The sequence below is a fragment of the Hypomesus nipponensis genome, chromosome 9 (assembly GCF_054491055.1).
Source record: "Hypomesus nipponensis isolate SF chromosome 9, ASM5449105v1, whole genome shotgun sequence".
NCBI classification, from domain to species: domain Eukaryota; kingdom Metazoa; phylum Chordata; class Actinopteri; order Osmeriformes; family Osmeridae; genus Hypomesus; species Hypomesus nipponensis.
In genome coordinates, this window is record NC_140369.1 from 2,750,329 (window position 1) to 2,770,458 (window position 20,130).

The 20,130-nt window shown below is 52.6% G+C and overlaps 1 protein-coding gene across 1 annotated transcript; it reads left to right on the top strand.

Moving 5' to 3' along the window:
* Window positions 1–656: 656 nt before the first annotated feature.
* On the top strand, window positions 657–19,739 carry shmt2 (serine hydroxymethyltransferase 2 (mitochondrial)). The gene is made up of 12 exons (XM_084705764.1): window positions 657–787; window positions 9,108–9,290; window positions 12,081–12,160; window positions 12,993–13,193; window positions 13,530–13,611; window positions 14,842–14,964; window positions 17,402–17,541; window positions 17,636–17,798; window positions 18,066–18,165; window positions 18,309–18,464; window positions 18,555–18,662; window positions 19,570–19,739. Exons 1-12 carry the CDS (start codon window positions 755–757, stop codon window positions 19,695–19,697), a joined length of 1,497 nt encoding a protein of 498 aa, XP_084561890.1. The 5' UTR covers window positions 657–754; the 3' UTR covers window positions 19,698–19,739.
* Window positions 19,740–20,130: the final 391 nt, after the last annotated feature.

Consider the following 20,130-nt stretch of genomic DNA (forward strand, 5'->3'; position numbering starts at 1 on the left):
CTGCATCCTCCCTCCCTCCTCACCGCACACTCAGACAAATTGTATTTTTTCTCCATCTTCTGATTACATTTTGAGTCCTTAGATTTCCATTAAATAACAGCTAGACGGTGCTAATTGAATCTCCTTCCTATCGCGCTCTGTGGCTTATTATGCTGTTGATCAATGGTGTTCATATGGTGCATCCAGAAGGCGGAGTCCCTGGACTCAGCTTGGAGACGGCTCGGACACATCAGGACACAGAGATTTATAGACCTCTACTTCCCCTGAGATCAGCTCTTCATCACATCCACACTACTCTGTGTGTGTGTGCGTGTGTGTGTGTGTGTGTTTGTTGGTGGAGGGGGGAAGGGGGTAGAAACAGAGCAAAATAGATCACAGAGATAGATTGTGAGGAGGTAAAGAGAGTCGTAGAACACATTCAAGGTGAATTCGGTTGAAAACCAAAACGTATTGAAAAAATATATTGTGTTTATAAATCACATCACACTTCGTTTTATGAAATACCCATCATCAAATTATGCCAACAAACAAAACCGTGCTACAAAGATGAAAAAAAAACTAAGTGTACAAAATAATCACGCTGGTCTGACGCCTTGAAACGACAATTCCCAGAGATCCTTGCGACGAGACTGGGACTCAGAGCGCACGCTCCCACGTTCATAACAGGCTGTCCCAGTCGCTGAGTCAGACCATCTCGAACTGTGTTGGGCTGTCAAGCGTGCTCGCAAAGCTGCCATACCTGCAATCTTACAACATGCTGTCAGTTACTTTAAGAAGACTTGCACGGGTGAGTAGCGATGCAATCTCGTGTTTGCAACTCAAGCTGTCATGATATTAATAAACAATCGATAGTGGGAAGCACGCCTGTGTTTCTGGCTGGCTGGACATCTATCTACTGTACTGACCACCAAGCGCATTGGACCGTTCAAACACGTTTACATAATTTTGTTAGCAAGCTAGCAAAGTTAGCTTTTCGCTTTACACTGATAATATAGGTTGCTTATTCTCAATAAGTTTGCTTTAACACTGCAGTAAACCTACCGTTCGTTAAGTAGATGGACCTAGTAATGACTGTGTTTGGTTGCTATACACATTGGACAGCAATGTGTCTAGGCGTACATTACCTGCCTCAAACCGTCAGCCGCATATGGCGTTTTATGATGCAAGCTAATTGTGTGTTAGCTGTTGCAAAACACTGGTACGTGGATGTGTAGCTGCCACGTTTGAATCATGGTTAGCTACATGGTTAGCTACTAGCCTTGTTAACTTGTGTGACCACGGCTAACCCCAGCTAGCTACATCGGCTAACTATGATGCAACTGTCTCGCGTTGGTTTCATCAGCATCGCCTGTCAGCTGTACGTTGACAGTTCTACAATAGTAAAAACTGCCTCGGGTTTCTGGACTTAATTCTGATTTGGTGACACTTATAGTAATGTACTTAACGTTTCATGTCATTATATTTGAGCAGACAACTTGGTTTAATTGTTTTTAATCCACTAGGCTGTATTATCAATTGACGTGATATATTAATGTATCTGACCTTTGTCGTGTAAGTGTCACATGTGCTTTTGGTAATTGAGATGTCTGTTCTCTTATTGTGCGGGTTTTAGAGTTGAGTTAATAGTCAATTAGAGTTGTCTAAATCAGATCGGACTAAGCCGGGCCCAGAAGCACAAAGTGCGAAATCAAGATGTCCTACAGTGAGCAAAATATTAACCTTTTCAGGGGTCAGAGCGTTAGAACAATATTAACTGTAGATCATTACCATACTCAGCTAATAATATACCACTCAGCACAGAGAAGATTGTTCATTTTTGTAGGGGATTTGAACCTGCAACATCTTGATTTGCAATCAGGATTTTTGAGCTGTCCATCTGGATAGTGCAGTGTCCAGTCTTTATTAAGTCGCTCTGGATAAGAGCGTCTGCTAAATGACTAAATGTATTGAGGCTGGACACACACACACACAAACAGTGTGTTAGTTGTACTTTTAGATGACCTGGATCTGTTTACAAAAGCATAAACAGATTGGAAACCTTTTGAAAATAAACACAAGATGCTTGTAGACTAACTTCCCTCTGGTTCTGGAAATGTTGCCCCAGTTTATTCAGATGCCCTCTGTTTGTAATGTAGCAAAGTCTAGATTACTGTGGCATAATAACAATGCTGTTGTTCAGAGAAGGTTTGAAGGAGAATCACTTTAGTTCCTTCTGTCTTTAGAGTGAGAGTTCACCTTATTAAAAAGTAGTTTGAGTCTTTGAGGTAATCAATTATAATATCTGATTCACATGCCAGCATGCTTTTCCTGTTGTGTGAATCAGTTCAGCGTGCAGCTTAATGTGATTTACCAACCCTCACATGAGTCCTGTCTTGTGCAATGCATTCAGTTACGTTTTTATTTGAGTCAATGTACAGGGAGATTTGAACCTGCAACCTCTTGATCTGCGGTCAAATGCTCTAACCACTGAGCTAAACCCATGTTTTTTTTTGAAGCACTGGAAGCTACCCAGTGTCCTGGTAGCCGCTGAGGTAAACTGAGTCTTGGGTTTGGTTTCTAAATTGACCAGATCTGAGCAAGTTCAGGACAGGTGGTGTGTGTGTGTGCGTGTGCGTCCCTCTCTCTCTCTCTCTGGGTCTCTCTCTCTGGGTCTCTCTCTCTCTGGGTCTCTCTCTCTCTGGGTCTCTCTCTCTCTCTGGGTCTCTCTCTCTCTGGGTCTCTCTCTCTCTCTCTCTCTGGGTCTCTCTCTCTCTGGGTCTCTCTCTCTCTGGGTCTCTCTCTCTCTGTTTCTATCTCTCTGGGTCTCTCTCTCACTCTCTTTCTCTCGGGGTCTCTCTCTCTCTTGTGAGTTCACCTGAGAGCTCCTGTACTCCTTATCTCTCTGCTTCTATAATAGTTCGTCTGACAGATTACCCAACACTGACATAGAGGATATTTATTTGCATGGTTTTGCTCCCAGGAGCCAAAGCTCATCGCTGTCTTCAGCCAATCAACACTCAGTCCTGGGTGCCCTCCCCTGGGGGGCGGGGGGGGGGGGGGGGGGGGTACAGGTCGGGCAGGCGGGCAGGCGGGCAGGCTGCACACAGTCAGCAGTGACTCTTTCTGGTCGTGGCATTCTTGTTGTTTACCTAATGTGTTTTGTAAGGTATGTTACCCCAGAATGACAGTTATGTAATGACAACTAACTTGTGCATTTGCTAGCCAAAACATGAATTAAGCACATTCATTTGACACATTTTCCAGCTAATTATGAAGAATGGGGCCGTAAAATGAAATGACTGCAGATCGTTGCTTTCAAAAACAGCTTCATGTAATACTTTATTCATCTTTCTGCCAAGTCAAGGCTTGGACTGGCCATCTGGCATACCGGGCAAATGCCCGGTGGGCCGACGCACTTTTGGGCCGACTCACCGATGTATAAAAAAAAATAATAAAAAAAACGGGCCGGCCCATAAAGAACTGACTGTGGCCCATTGCTTAATTTCCTTAATTGGCACTCGCCTGACCCAATCAAATCCAGGAAGACACAAGCTGTTGGCTAATGCCTAACATCGTTTGGCATCGTTAAAGTTTAGCATCGATTAAAAATTGAGAAACAAAAGCGCAAAGTAGGTGCAGAAAAGCTAAGAGAGAAAAAGCTACAAAATCTACAGGCGGATGCTTGGATTAATATTCCAGTGTTGTTCTAAGGCCATGCAACTTTCCACTGTTACTTGCACTTGAGTATGGACATTGTGTACTATATGGCCTCCAAATCGTCAATAAAAAGTGAGTGAGTACACTGGTTCTCTTGTATTGGTGCTCTTTGCCAGGGCATATACTACTATCAGCTTTATTGTGGCATTGGAAACGGTTGTGGTTATTGTATAAAGCAGACACTTTTGGGCAAACACTAGGTGGTATGGGCCGCCTGGCCCAAAAATGCCAGGGCCGATTTGGATGAGCAACTGAACAGTAACAGGACGTCAGTCACTCAGGTCATGAAAAAACATGAAAAAGACAACAGCGAGTACAGCGGAGAACTTTCTCCTCCCCGGTATCTGGCTCCCTGCGGTGAAAACAGGGCAGAGGATATATCCTCCAGATGCCGCTAGAGAAAATATGCTAGCTTGTTAAATGTAGGCCTACGTCAAGTTGGCTATATTTTAGTTTAATTAATATTCGCATTTTGATGTTGATGGCCAACTAATTATGATTATTTAATTAATCTTATTTAATAATGTTCCAGCTTGTCTAGTATAACTTTAGCTAGATCTAGACTGTGCTCAAGAAGATAGCTAGACTAGCGAACTCGGTGAACTTAACTTAAGTAAATATATTCGAACGACAGGTAGGCCTGATTGCTTCGATGAGGAAGATAGCACTAGCAGTAGCAGTAGCAGTAGTAGCTGCCTATTAAGATTCAGATAGCGAGGGGATCAGAGTGTACGCCTCGAAATGTTAAAGGAAAAGAAAAACACCCGTCGCTGCAAAAAAAAAAAAAAAATCCTAGAGGAAACACTGAATTTATAATTTTTCATGCTTATTTTATTCTTTATTGTGAGTTTTTGTTAGTCCAGCATTTACAACAATCACGTCCTTCATGTGTTCTTCATGATAACTTGGCATTTTATCACCGACAGCAATATATTCAAACCGCCTACACAAATTGTGTCGTTATCGTACTAAGGTTCATCCTTGTGCCATCAATCTCTGCTGTCAATCTGTTTCTGGAAATAACATGTAAACATTAGACTGACAGCCACAAGAACTGTAAACCTCTCCGGGTTAGAGCGCTGATAGGATATATTTATCCTGTTATCAGCAGCCCAGCCCACTGTAAAACAGAGTGTACTCACTACATCACACAAAAAGAGAAATGTAGTATAATGAAAACGTCTTTCAAGTGGTTCCACGCAGCCGTGTTAAATAAATGAAGACACTTGGATCATTGACGGAGTAATGATCCGGACAGCTGCGACGTCCAGACATTGAAATACACAAAAAACACAAATTATCATTTTGATTAGTGATCCAAAATAATTTGATGTAATGGGTATTAAATATTTTACCGGAGCATTAATCCAATTGATTGGTTTTAATTTTACTAGACAATATCTCACTTCCTCATGGGGAAAATGAATGTAAAAAAAAAAAAAAAGTCAAGACAAACTGCTGGTTAAAATAAAAATGGAAAAGTCTGAAAATCAAAAATATGTAATAAAATGATTTTTTTGGCTGGGGTAAACAAAAATGTAATATTAAATGGCGCCCGACAACTGTATGAAGCAAGCATTTCTGTTCTAGAAACTCGGTTGACTGGCTGATTGACTGACCGACTGGTTGACTGACTGGTTGACTAGTGTGTGTGTGTGTGTGTGTGTGTGTGTGTGTGTGTGTGTGTGTGTGTGTGTGTGTGTCGTGTCCCCAGCCTGAGTGTGGGGGACATGGCCCCTTTGACCCCAACCTCCTCTCCTCTCGTCATTCCAGATGAATCAGACCACAATTTGTAACGGCAGCCTCCCCATTAGTCAGTGACAGGAAGAGAGAGAGCGTCCGTCAGTCTGACTGATGCTCTCCGGCTGTCACTCCTCCTCCTCCTCTTCTCCTGGGTTACATGGTTGATTGTTGTTTGCAGTGGGGATGATGGACAGCAGTCATCTGTAAAATGGACTCCTCTCATGGCGCCGGGGGAGGAAAAGAGAAGTCTTCAGAGAAGAACTTGACTGGAATGATGGTGGTCCAGGGAGGAGGGTGATCAGCTGGGGGAGGGGTGGAAGGCAGGAGAGGAGGAGGAGGAGGAGGAGGAGGTGGGAGGGCAGGAGAGGAGGAGGTGGGAAGGGAGGAGGTGGGGTGGGAGGAGGAGGTCGGAGTAGGAGGTGGGGTGGGAGGAGTAGGAGGAGGTGGGAGTAGGAGGTGGGGTGGGAGGAGTAGGAGGTTGGGTGGGAGGAGGAGGTGGGAGGAGGAGGAGGTGGGGTGGGAGGAGTAGGAGGAGGTGGGAGTAGGAGGTGGGGTGGGAGGAGTAGGAGGAGGTGGGAGTAGGAGGTGGGGTGGGAGGAGTAGGAGGTTGGGTGGGAGGAGGAGGAGGAGGTGGGAGTAGGAGGTGGGGTGGGAGGAGGAGGTGGGAGGAGGAGGAGGTGGGGTGGGAGGAGTAGGAGGAGGTGGGAGTAGGAGGTGGGGTGGGAGGAGTAGGAGGAGGTGGGAGTAGGAGGTGGGGTGGGAGGAGTAGGAGGTTGGGTGGGAGGAGGAGGAGGAGGTGGGAGTAGGAGGTGGGGTGGGAGGAGTAGGAGGAGGTGGGAGTAGGAGGTGGGGTGGGAGGAGGAGGAGGAGGAGGTGGGAGTAGGAGGTGGGGTGGGAGGAGGAGGAGGAGGAGGAGGTGGGGTGGGAGGAGGAGGAGGTGGGGTGGGAGGAGTAGGAGGTGGGGTGGAAGGAGGAGGAGGAGGTGGGGTGGGAGGAGGAGGTGGGAGGAGTAGAAGTAGGAGGTGGGGTGGGAGGAGGAGGTAGGAGGAGGGGAAGGGATGGGATGAGGGGAGCAGTGCGTGGGTAGATGTGAGAAGAGGTGAGATGAGCTATTGGGAGGGGTGGAAAGGTAGATGTGAGGTTTCTGGTGACTGGGAGGCAGAGGTGAGGAGGGTAGGTGAAAGTGGGGGGCAGAGGGGTAGGGAGGGGAAGAGAGGTATAGGTTCTCTCACCTTCCCCCCTCCCCTCTTGGCTCTCGCTCTCTCTCTCTCTCTCTCTCTCTCTCTCTCTGTCTCTCTCTCACTCTCTCTCTCTCTCTCTCTCTGTGTTTTTAGAGAGAGTCTCACATCGAGTTCACCTTCAGAAGACAGTAATCTGTCGTCTAAAAATAGTCCAGGGACAGATCTGGTCCTTGGATCTGAGCTCTCGCTTTCCCAGGATCAATTAATCATCTGTTTATTAATTAATCTGTCCTAACGATGTGGACAGGCAGGCAGGTAAGCAGGCCAGGAGGCAGACATAGGGGGCTGGGCTGGGGGAGGGGGCCGGGCTGGGGGAGGGGGCCGGGCTGGGGGGGGGGGCTGCCGGGCTGGGGGGGGGGGCTGCCGGGCTGGGGGGGGGGGCTGCCGGGCTTGGGGGGCTGCTGGACTAAAGCTTTCTGTCCCTGAGTGGAGTGCCTGACAGCGACAGGCACTTTGAAAAAATCAGGCACAAGTGCCACTCTGCTCACACTGGTTAGCAGCTTAGGGTGACGGGAGGGAGGGAGGGAGGGAGGGAGGGAGGGAGGGAGGGAGGGAGGGAGGGAGGGAGGGAGGGAGGGAGGGAGGGAGGGAGGGAGGGAGGGAGGGAGGGAGGGAGGGAGGGAGGGAGGGAGGGAGGGAGGGATTGTCTTCACCACAGACACCTTTGTCCAGTGCTGCTGTCACAGCGTGTGTGTGTGTGTGTGTGTGTGTGTGTGTGTGTCCCGGCGGATAGTCCGGACAGCGAAGGACAGATGCCGTCAGCGTTTAATGACCCGTGTGATTCGTCTGTGTGGAGTGTGTCCTCTGAGACAGACCGGGGTGGTGCTCCAGGGGGGCCGGGGGGGGGGGGGGCTGGGGGGGGCAGCTGTCTCCTCAGGGTCCCCCTCCTCCTCCAGGCTGACAGCAGGCCAGGGTTGCAGGTCTTCTTTCTCCCCCTCCTCACCTCTTTCCCTTTTTAATGTGCCCCTTTCAACCCTCCTCCTCCTCCAGCGTGTCACCTCTGTTCCCTTACCATCCAGGAGACAGGGCCCCAGACCTCCTCTGAGTGGGGGAGGAGACAGGGCCCCAGACCTCCTCTGAGTGGGAGAGGAGGAGACAGGGCCCCAGACCTCCTCTCAGTGGGAGGAGGAGACAGGGCCCCAGACCTCCTCTGAGTGGGAGAGGAGGAGACAGGGCTCTTGGGGTGGAAGGATGGGACTTGGGGTTGAGGGGGGCTTTGACCAGTTACACTGTGTGGTCTTTGTTTGCCAAACAGTTGGGTCGTATTGGGGATCTGAGGGCTGCAGCGTGTCTCTGCAGCTTGTCTTCTTCTGTGGTGAGGGCTGCAGTGTGTCTCTGCAGCTTGTCTTCTTCTGTGGTGAGGGCTGCAGTGTGTCTCTGCAGCTTGTCTTCTTCTGTGGTGAGGGCTGCAGTGTGTCTCTGCAGCTTGTCTTCTTCTGTGGTGAGGGCTGCAGTGTGTGATGGAGTGGAGGTAGTCTCTCCATCGTTCTCTCCCTGACACCACAGAGCTTCCCTCCTCGTCCGGCTGCCCAGAGCCCACAGCCAGTCCTGCTCTAATAGGCTTTTAATACCACTGTTAGAGAGGAGCAGTGCATCACTCTGCTAGACACCCTGGGCCATCCTCATCATTGCCTCTGCTGCTCAAACACTTGTGTGTGTGTGTGTGTGTGTGTGTGTGTGGGTGTGTGTGACCACCTGACTGGAGACGCCCTCCTCTATCTGACAGGAGGGAGGGTGGGTGGGAGCGAAGGAACGAAGGAAAGAAGGTGAAAAGGTTTGAGAACAAGAAGCGGCTGTGGACTCTGTGCACCCAGTTGGTGGATCAGAGTGCAGAAGGGAGGGGAGTGAGAGGGAGCCTGAGATTAGATAAGAGGAAATGCTGAATATGTTCTCCGTCTGAGTCCACTGTGTCCGTGACGGCCCCTTACTGCAGCTGATACAGGCATAATTGAACAAGCGCGCTGATTACTGATATCTTACAAACAACCCGGGATTCTAATTCTACCAGCCTGCATGTTGAAGTGCGCTGGAGCGTAACCCTCCAACTCTTTACACAGCAGGCCAGCCTGGGAGGGAGCCCTTTATCCTGGAGAACCCAGAGGAACCTTCTCAGGGTGGAACCACATCTGCTGCTGGAGAAATCGTTATCCCCCAGGCTGGCTCTGCCAATGTTGTGTGTGTGTGTGTGTGTGTGTGTGTGTGTGTGTGTGTGTGTGTGTGTGTGTGTGTGTGTGTGTGTGTGTGTGTGTGTGGGGGAGAGGGCAGTGTAGGGGGGGCCCCCTAGTGTGTGGGGGGCCCCGGTGGGCCCGCACATAGCTTCAGAAGGTGTTAACACCACAAATACTCAGAGGATCAGATAACAACATGTATGTGTCATGGATAACTGGAATAAGCCCTTGTTCTTGTGTGTGTGTGTGTGTGTGTCAGCCCCTCTGTCAGCCCGCGGGGGTGTGGGTGCGGGGCCAACAGACCCAGGCCGCCAGCCCCCTGGAGGAGGAGCGGCCCTGGAGCGGTCAGGACAGCCTGGCTGCTGACGACCCAGAGATGTGGGGCCTGCTGAGGCAGGAGAAGGACCGCCAGTGCCGGGGTCTGGAGCTCATCGCCTCCGAGGTATGGAACACACACACACACACACTACACCTACACCTACACACTGAACACACACACTACACCTACACACTGAACACACACACTACACCTACACACTACAACTACACACTGAACACACACACTACACCTACACACTACAACTACACACTGAACACACACACTACACCTACACACTACAACTACACACTGAACACACACACACCCACTTATACACATGCATACACACTTATACACACACATTTTTTGCTTTGTTGAGTTATGCACTCCCTTTGCTACCCCTCCCTCGACAGGAGACAGAGGAATGGAGACAGAAAGAGAGAGAGAGGCAGGGGGAGGGATAGAGGCAGAGAGAGAGAGAGGCAGGGGGAGGGATAGAGGCAGAAAGAGTGACAGGTGTGCCTACTCCCCTGCAGTAGATCACCTAGCCCCCGGATGAGCACCACCACTGCCAACCCTCTCCACCAAGCACTGTCATTTAGAGAAACATCTTCATCCAGTGGAATCTCCTCCTCCTATCTCTTCCTCCTTCCCTCTCCCCCCTCCTCTTCCTCCTCCTCCCCCCTCCTCCTCCTCCTCATGTCCCCCTCTCCCCTCCTCCTCCCCATGTCCCGCTCTCCCCTCTTCCCCCTTTCCCCTCCTCCTCCCCCTCTCCCCTCCTCCTCCTCCTGTCCCCCTCTCCCCTCCTCCTCCCCATGTCCCCCTCTTCCCCCTTTCCCCTCCTCCTCCCCCTCTCCCCTCCTCCTCCCCTCCTCCCTCTCTCCCCTCCTCCTCCCCCTCTCCCCTCCTCCTCCCCCTCTCCCCTCCTCCTCCTCCTGTCCCCCTCTCCCCTCCTCCTCCCCATGTCCCCCTCTCCCCTCCTCCTCCCCATGTCCCCCTCTCCCCTCTTCCCCCTTTCCCCTCCTCCTCCCCCTCCCCCCTCCTCCTCCCCCTCTCCCCTCCTCCTCCCCCTCTCCCCTCCTCCTCCCCTCCTCCTCCCCCTCTCCCCTCCTCCTCCCCCTCTCCCCTCCCCCTCCCCCTCTCCCCTCCTCCTCCCCTCCTCCCCCTCCTCCTCCCCTCCTCCCCCTCTCCCCTCCTCCTCCCCCTCTTCCCTCCCCCTCCCCCTCTCCCCTCCTCCTCCTCCTGTCCCCCTCTCCCCTCCTCCTCCCCATGTCCCCCTCTCCCCTCCTCCTCCCCATGTCCCCCTCTCCCCCCTTTCCCCTCCTCCTCCCCCTCCCCCCTCCTCCTCCCCCTCTCCCCTCCTCCTCCCCCTCTCCCCTCCTCCTCCCCCTCTCCCCTCCTCCTCCCCTCCTCCCCCTCTCCCCTCCTCCTCCCCCTCTCCCCTCCTCCCCCTCCCCCTCTCCCCTCCCCTCCCCCTCCCCCTCTCCCCCCTCCTCCTCCTCCTGTCCCCTGTGCCACAGTGTGTGGTCAGTGGAGTGCATCAGCTCCTCCACAGCTCTTGGTCGCTCCAGTGAGAGGAGCTGATGTCTTCATACAGACTCAGCTCTGCTCTGATCACTCCACAGGGTTCAACACACCCTCCACGTGTGGAAGAAAAACACACACACACACACACACTAACGCATTAACACACACACACACACACACACACTAACGCATTAACACACACCAACACACACACCCACACTAACACACACATTAACGCATTAACACACACTAACGCATTAACACACACAGATACAACTATATATATATATTTATATTTATATCCTCTCTTGCTCTCACACACATGCTCACACACAATCTTTCTACCTCTCACTCTCTCTGTCACACACACACACACACGCACAGCGATTGCATTTCCAATTCTAATGTGAGTGGTCTTCCCAGCATGGCAGACAGGAGAAAGCTGTTACCTGGCCGGCTATCTCCTCATCGCCTCCTCATCGCCTCTGAGTGGAAAGCATTAGCATACGCACGGTGTCTGAGCTTGTGTCTGTTTGTGTGCGTGCGTGGGTGTGTGTGTAGGGCTGCCTGGGACGATGTAATCCCATGTGAGGGATGCCAGCCTGAAGGGAGTGTGTGTTCTGGTGGCCTATATGGTTACTCTGCTGCACTTGGGTCCTCTACTCTCCTCAGGTGCACTAGAGGCTGGTGCACTGGAGGCTGGTGCACTGGAGGCTGGTGCACTGGAGGCTGGTGCACTGGAGGCTGGTGCACTGGAGGCTGGTGCACTGGAGGCTGGTGCACTGGAGGCTGGTGCACTGGAGGCTGGTGCACTGGAGGCTGGTGCACTGGAGGCTGGTGCTCTAGAGGCTGGTGCTCTAGAGGCTGGTGCTCTAGAGGCTGGTGCTCTAGAGGCTGGTGCTCTAGAGGCTGGTGCTCTAGAGGCTGGTGCTCTAGAGGCTGGTGCACTGGAGGCTGGTGCACTGGAGGCTGGTGCACTGGAGGCTGGTGCACTGGAGGCTGGTGCACTGGAGGCTGGTGCACTGGAGGCTGGTGCACTGGAGGCTGGTGCTCTAGAGGCTGGTGCTCTAGAGGCTGGTGCTCTAGAGGCTGGTGCACTGGAGGCTGGTGCTCTAGAACCTCTGTGCCCTCTAGAGGCTGGTGCTCTAGAGGCTGGTGCTCTAGAGGCTGGTGCTCTAGAGGCTGGTGCACTGGAGGCTGGTGCTCTAGAGGCTGGTGTTCTAGAGGCTGGTGAGAGCCTTGAGGAGGAGAGGAAGTCTATAAAGCAGTGCTGTTGTTCGATAATGTAATGATCGTCTTTGGCTTGAGGGAGGGGGGGAAGGAGGGAGGGGGGCTTCTCACAAACACTTAACAGAGTTTAATCTGTGTGTGTGTTCATCTTAACAGAACTTCTGCAGTCGCGCTGCCCTCGAGGCACAGGGCTCCTGTCTCAACAACAAGTATTCCGAAGGTTACCCAGGGCGGAGGTGAGGTCACCTAGCAACCCGCCACCACTGTCACCTTTCAACAGCCTTTCTTAGCAACCTTCCTTAGCAACCTTCCTTAGCAATACGAGTGAAATCTACAACTCTCCAGCTGCATCACCTGGGATGGGTGGTAGTGATAGCCAGTGGGTAGAGGGGTTGACTTTCATTCATATCAAGAGGTCACAGGTTCAAATCCCCCCGCCCCTGTATTTTGCTCTGGATAGCTGTGTATGCTAAAGGAATATATTACATGTACAACCATACAGCTACCTTAGCTACAGCCACCTGCTATGATGCATGCCTGAATTATACCTTCACCTAGCAATGTTGTCTCCCAAAAAATTGGGACTGGTACCAAAAACCCTGAGGTAATTCAGAGCATCTCATATTTTGGTTTCTAGGTTTGAGGTTTTTGCGATTGATCTAATCTCCTGTTGTTTTCTCTCATTTTGTAATGAAATGACGTTCTGATCAGAATGATTTGATTCACTGCGCCCATCTGTTACTCTGTGCCCATCCGCCTGCAGATACCCTCTTTACCACTTCCTGTACCACATAGCACTTCCTGTCTAAATGGCACATCCAGTCCATGACTGGTGTGGTCTCTTTAAAAACATTCCTCTACAGACCCACAATGTTCGTGCCATGGCATGTATAGAAACGTATAAGTAACATTCAAACCATTTTCAATCATGATTTTCACGAACACATCAAGCTTTTCAGGTGATCTAAGTGTAACAATAATTAACCAACATGAAAGAATCCATAACACACGTGTTGATGAAGTGAGGGTGTGCTGAAGGAGCGCGTGCTGTGCTGTGCTGTGCGTCAGGTACTACGGGGGGGCGGAGGTGGTGGATCAGATCGAGCTGCTGTGTCAGCGCCGGGCTCTGGAGGCCTTTGACCTGGACCCGGCCCTGTGGGGGGTGAACGTGCAACCCTACTCCGGCTCCCCGGCCAACTTTGCCGCCTACACGGCCGTGCTGAACCCCCACGACCGCATCATGGGGCTGGACCTGCCCGACGGAGGACAGTCAGTGCCCCTCTGTGCCCCTCCTTACCCCTCTGTGCCCGTCCGTGCCCCTCTGTGCCCCTCCTTACCCCTCTGTGCCCCTCCTTACCCCTCTGTGCCCCTCCTTACCCCTCTGTGCCCCTCCTTACCCCTCCTTACACCTCTGTGCCCCTCCTTACCCCTCTGTGCCCCTCTGTGACCCTCCTTACCCCTCTCCATCTTTCTCACTCCCCCCAAGTCTCTCTCTCTCTCACTCCCCCTCCCTCACTCCCTCCCTGTCTAGTTGCCTTACTCCATACTCAGACCCTCACTTCTGTGTTCTAACCCCCCCCTTCCCTCCCCTCTCTCTGCCTCCAGTCTGACCCATGGCTACATGTCTGAAGTAAAGAGGATCTCAGCCACATCCATCTATTTTGAGTCAATGCCATACAAGCTGAATGTAAGTAGAGACCCTTTCCTGCCTATACTTCTCTCCTGCCTCTACCCCTTTCCTGACTCTACCCTTCTCCTGCTGCCTCTACCCCTCTCCTGCCTCTACCCCTCTCCTGCCTCTACCCCTCTCCTGCCTCTACCCCTCTCCTGCCTCTACTCCTCTCCTGCCTCTACTCCTGTCCTCATAACTCTGATGTAAACAGAGACCCCCCCCACTCCTCTCCTGGTGACCCTGCGCCCTGTCTGAACCCCACCCCTCTCATTGGCTGACGGTAGCATTCCAGAACCATTCTCTGGCCCCTCCCACTATGTCTATTGTGGGATTTCCTCATTCCATGACAGAGTATGGTGGTGTTCAAAATGTCAAATACACAAAGATCTTCAGGGGTGTGTGTGTGAGAAAGTGAGTCAGTGTTTGAGTGTGTGTCATGGTGATACTGTGTATATGTTGCAGTGATGTGTGTGTGTGTGTGTGTGTGTGTGTGTGTGTGAGAGTCAGACTGTGTGTGTGCGGGGCCAGTGATGGATGAGGGGCCTCTGCGCTGCAGCAGAGATAAGAGAATGAACAGGCTGGTGTAGCTGTAGTCCAGTCCTGCTCAGGACAGGCTGCTCAGCGCTGCCTGATGAAGTGAGGCTGTCTGGCCAAATAGTGTCCCATCGCCAAATAGTGTCCTAGGGCCAAATAGTGTCCTAGGGCCAAATAGTGTCCTAGGGCCAAATAGTGTCCTAGGGCCAAATAGTGTCCTTGGGCCAAATAGTGTCCTAGGGCCAAATAGTGTCCTACCTGACGTCACAATGCCGTTCCGAAGCAAGGACGCGTCCGTCGCTATGCCGACCTTAAATTCCTTAGATATCTACGCGTGCTTGCAGGAAACTGTCATGGTCGCTATACTGGTTACTAGGTAGGAAGTTTTGTATTTAGACTTTATTTAAAACAGTTTATTCTACTCTACTATTTAAAGTTTTCACTCGTTCAATAGCTGGTGCTAGCGGGGGGGAGTTCACAGCTGATTTCAGATTGCTGCCCTGCTGGGTGGGGGGGGCATGTCTTCTCTGTGATGGACTGTGAGAACTGTCCTTCTGTCTAACAGGTAATAAAGACCTTCAGTTCACCTGTTTAACCACCAAGTCTTTATTCTCCCTCCCTCCCTCCCCATCTGCTCTTCATCCTCCCCTTCTCCTGTCCTCTTCCCACACGTCTTACTTCCCTGCCTCTAACTCCCTCTCCCTCCCCCAGCCTGCTACAGGTCTGATAGACTATGACCAGATGGAGATGACTGCCCGTCTGTTCCGCCCCAGGTTGGTCATTGCAGGCACCAGCGCCTACGCCCGGCTCATTGACTACGCCCGCATAAAGAAGGTGCTCACACTCACATGCACACACACACACTCACATGCACATACACACACTCACATGCACACACACACTCACAAAAACACTCATTCACGTCACCTTTCCCTCTGACAACTGCTGTTGCTTTCTCAAACACACCACATTCATTTTCATTCAGCTATTTACACACGCATGTACAAACATTTGCTCTCTCTCTTTCCTGTCTCTTTTGCTGTCTTGTGCTCCCCTTCAGTGTTTTTCTCTCTCTCTCTCCGCACCTCAGTGCTCTCCTTCAGTCTCTCTCTCTCCACACCTCAGTGCTCTCCTTCAGTGTCTCTCTCTCTCCACACCTCAGTGCTCTCCTTCAGTGTCTCTCTCTCCACACCTCAGTGCTCTCCTTCAGTGTCTCTCTCTCCATAACTCAGTGCTCTCCTTCAGTGTCTCTCTCTCTCCACACCTCAGTGCTCTCCTTCAGTGTCTCTCTCTCCGCACCTCAGTGCTCTCCTTCAGTGTCTCTCTCTCTCCACACCTCAGTGCTCTCCTTCAGTGTCTCTCTCTCCACACCTCAGTGCTCTCCTTCAGTGTCTCTCTCTCTCTCTCCACACCTCAGTGCTCTCCTTCAGTGTCTCTCTCTCTCCACACCTCAGTGCTCTCCTTCAGTGTCTCTCTCTCTCTCTCCGCACCTCAGTGCTCTCCTTCAGTGTCTCTCTCTCTCTCTCTCCGCACCTCAGTGCTCTCCTTCAGTGTCTCTCTCTCTCCGCACCTCAGTGCTCTCCTTCAGTGTCTCTCTCTCCACACCTCGGTGCTCTCCTTCAGTGTCTCTCTCTCTCTCTCTCCCTCTCCATACCTCAGTGTCTCCTTCAGTGTCTCTCTCTCTCCACACCTCAGTGCTCTCCTTCAGTGTCTCTCTCTCCACACCTCGGTGCTCTCCTTCAGTGTCTCTCTCTCTCTCCATACCTCAGTGTCTCCTTCAGTGTCTCTCTCTCCACACCTCGGTGCTCTCCTTCAGTGTCTCTCTCTCTCTCTCTCCCTCTCCATACCTCAGTGTCTCCTTCAGTGTCTCTCTCTCTCCACACCTCAGTGCTCTCCTTCAGTGTCTCTCTCTCCACACCTCGGTGCTCTCCTTCAGTGTCTCTCTCTCTCCATACCTCAGTGTCTCCTTCAGTGTCTCTCTCTCCACACCTCGGTGCTCTCCTTCAGTGTCTCTCTCTCTCTCTCTCCCTCTCCATACCTCAGTGTCTCCTTCAGTGTCTCTCTCTCTCCACACCTCAGTGCTCTCCTTCAGTGTCTCTCTCTCCACACCATCAGCTCTCCTTCAGTGTCTCTCTCTCTCTCCTTCTCCACACCTCGGTGCTCTCCTTCAGTGTCTCTCTCTCTCTCTCTCCCTCTCCATACCTCAGTGTCTCCTTCAGTGTCTCCCTCTCTATACCTCAGTGCTCTCCTTCAGTGCACTAAAGGTTGTGTCTCTGTGGACGTCTGTCTGCTTCATCCCATAATCTGCTCTCACCCCAGTGCTGAACCACACCATCTCCTGGGCTCTCCTCCTCCTCTCCTCTCCTCGGTATCAGATGAGGCTTCAGTTCAGCTTGTGTTGTCAGTTCTAGTGCAGCAGTGTTCTATAGTTGGTGTCTTCATCTTTTCCAGTGTCTTAACTGTGACCCTGGCAGGCCACCGTAGCTCAGCCCCGAGAGATCCACCACTCTGAAATGTGATGAGGTGGACTGATCTAGTTCTGCTAGGAGGGAGGGAGGGGTGGCGATGATGATGCATATTAATCAGTTCTTTAAATAGGCTGGTTATCTGTCTGATCAGTTGCCAGGGAGTCGTTTGCATCGCAGCTTGTTGACTGTTTATGAAGTGTTTTTTCCTTCGGAGCAGTCAGCAGGGAGATGTTTAGAGTATATGACACACATTAGCTTTACTACACACTGATGTCCCCTTTACTCTGCCTTACTCTCATCTGGGTCTGTTCATTCTGGAAAGGATTGTAGTTCTGGAAGAGGTCAGGGTTGTAGTTCTGGAAGGGGTCAGGGCTGTAGTTCTGGAAGAGGTCAGGGCTGTAGTTCTGGAAGGGGTCAGGGCTGTAGTTCTGGAAGGGGTCAGGGTTGTAGTTCTGGAAGGGGTCAGGGTTGTAGTTCTGGAAGGGGTCAGGGTTGTAGTTCTGGAAGGGGTCAGGGCTGTAGTTCTGGAAGGGGTCAGGGCTGTAGTTCTGGAAGAGGTCAGGGTTGTAGTTCTGGAAGCGGTCAGGGCCGTAGTTCTGGACGCGGTCAGGGTTGTAGTTCTGGACGCGGTCAGGGTTGTAGTTCTGGAAGGGGTCAGGGTTGTGGCCAGCCTCACACACCTGGTCACGTGCACAAGACTCCATCTTAAACACTCTCATTCTAACCACAGAAGAATATCTTCAGTCTGTGATTTTAACCTCATTCCGTCATTCTCCCTCCCGTGTGTGTGTGTGTGTGTGTAGCTGTGTACAGAGGTGAAGGCCTACCTCCTGGCAGACATGGCCCACATCAGTGGTCTGGTGGCGGGCCGAGCCGTCCCCTCGCCCTTCGACCACGCAGACCTGGTCACCTCAACCACACACAAGTCCCTCCGCGGCGCCCGGTGAGACACACACACCTGTCCACCCCCCTCTCCCCAATGCTGTGTGCTGGATCTACTGTGTGTGTGTATGTCTGACGTGTGTGTGTGTGCGCAGGGCTGGGCTGATCTTCTACCGTAAAGGCGTGCGCTCTGTGGATAAGAAGGGCCGCGAGGTGCTGTATGACCTTGAGGACAAGGTCAACTTCTCCGTGTTCCCCTCACTGCAGGGGGGCCCGCACAACCACGCCATCGCAGGGGTGGCCGTCGCTCTCCGACAGGTCAGACACACACGAGGCCAACAGAAACACACACCATACATCTCACCATGGGGTTTCCAAAACGACTTGTTCATTCTGGACGTCCTCTTCCCGTCTCCTCTTGTCCTCCTCTCTCACCCCTCCTCTCCCTCTCCTCCACCTCCCTTCCCTCCTCCTCCTCCCCTCTTCTCCCTTTCCTCCTCCCTCTCCTCCTCCCGTCCCTCTCCTCCTCCCTTCCCTCCTCCTCCTCCCCTCCTTTCCCTTTCCTTCCTCCTCCTCTCCCTCCAGGCAAACACCCCCATGTTCAGGGAGTACATCAGCCAGGTCCTGAAGAACTCCAAGGCCATGGCATCCGCTCTGCTCAGCAAGGGCTACACCCTGGTCTCAGGTAGCCACACCCTCCCAGCTCATTCACCTGCTACTTTCCAGCCTTTCTTCATTTCCCAGCCCCCCCCCCCCTCAGTGGTGGGTGCTGTCGACCGGTTGCGATGCCTCGTTGCTAAGCGCTGGTCGCCACGGTGACTGTTGCAGGCGGGACGGACAACCACCTGGTGCTGGTGGACCTGCGGCCCAGCGGGATGGACGGAGCGCGGGCAGAGAGGGTGCTGGAGCTGGTGTCCATCACCGCCAACAAGAACACCTGTCCTGGGGACAAGAGCGCGCTCACACCTGGGGGCCTGAGGCTGGGTCAGTAGGGGCACCCCTACTACGCTATCAAATATAACTACGAAAAATATAAAATATGATGTCATATGCCTCCATCCCTCCCACTCGCAGGTGCCCCTGCCCTGACCTCCAGACAGTTCAAGGAGGCAGACTTCATCCAGGTGGTGGAGTTCATGGATGAGGGCTTCCAGATCGCCCTGGATGTCAAGAAGAAGACTGGTGAGAGGAGGAGGAGCGGTGGGGGGGGGTGGGGGTGGGGGTGGAGGAAGAGGAGTGCTGGTAGCTGATGAAGGATGAGGGCGGGAAGGGGAGAGGAGGAGCTGGAAGGGGATGAAAGATGGAGGGAGGAAAGAGAGGAGGAGGAGGAGGTGCGTGTGGGGGGTGAATGGTTGCTCTGCTTCTGCTGCTGTTCCTCCCCAGCAGGTGCTCCACCCTCCTCTATATGTTGGAGGGGGAGAGAGAGGGAAGGGAGAGGTAGGGAGGGAGGGGGGAGGGAAAGGGATGGGGGAGAGGTGGGGAGGGAGGTCTCTGCTCGTGGATCTCTGAAGACATCAAAACACAGGTGCTGCAGTCCAGGAAGTAGAAACATTATTAATACCCTCTTCTTTCTCTTCCTATCCTTTTCTTTTATTCCTATTTTAAACTCTATATCCATTCAACTGTCCTCTCCTCCTCCCTCTCCTCCTCCTCTTCCCTCCTCTCCTCCTCCCCCTCCTCTCCTCCTCCCTCTCCTCCTCTTCCCTCCTCCTCCTCCCTCTCCTCCTCTTCCCTCCTCTCCTCTCCTCTTCCCTCCCCCCCCTCCTCCCTCTCCTCCTCTTCCCTCCTCTCCTCCTCCTCTTCCTTCCCTCCCTCTCCTCCTCCCCCTCCTTTCCTCCTCCCCCTCCTCTCCTCCTCTTCCCTCCCCCCCCTCCTCCCTCTCCTCCTCCTCTTCCCTCCCCCCCCTCCTCCCTCTCCTCCTCCTCCTCCCTCTCCTCTTCCCTCTCCCCCTCCCCTCCTCCCCCTCCTCCTTCTCCCCTCCTCTCCTCCTCCCTCTCCTCCTTTTCCCTCCCCCCCGCTCCTCCTCCTCCTCCCTCTCCTCCTCCCTCTCCCCCTCCTCTCCTCCCCCTCTCAATCTCCTCCTTTTCAGGGAAGCTTCAGGAGTTTAAGAGCTTCCTGCTGCAGGACCCAGAGACGGTGGCTCGCATGGCTGATCTGCGTCACCGCGTGGAGGCCTTCGCCCGGCCCTTCCCCATGCCAGGCTTCCACGACCACTAGAGGCCAGAAAGCTACACCCGCCCTGGGGGAGGGAGGGAGGCAGGGTGGGAGGGAGGGGGTAAGGGGGTGGTGTGTGTGTAGCTATATGAGACAGCTAACTAGCGGGATCTCCCTGTTATCCAATCAGAACAGAGTTTGAGTAATCAGGGTTTAGGTCACTTCCTGGTTCAGACGATCAGACGCGCTGATTTCAACATAATTCTTTAGAGCTTCGAACTTTTGGTACGTTTTTGTACTGTGTTTACATCCCTCTGTGTTGTCCTGACAACCTTCTGCATCTCACAGCCCTTAGGACCCTAGGACACACGTCATTGGCTGATAACTTAATGAGATGCTAATATGATTATGCTAATGAGGAGTATTGAGGAGAAACACATTTGTCTTAACAATCTAACTGTATGTAGAGGAGGATGATGACAAGTAATAATTGCGT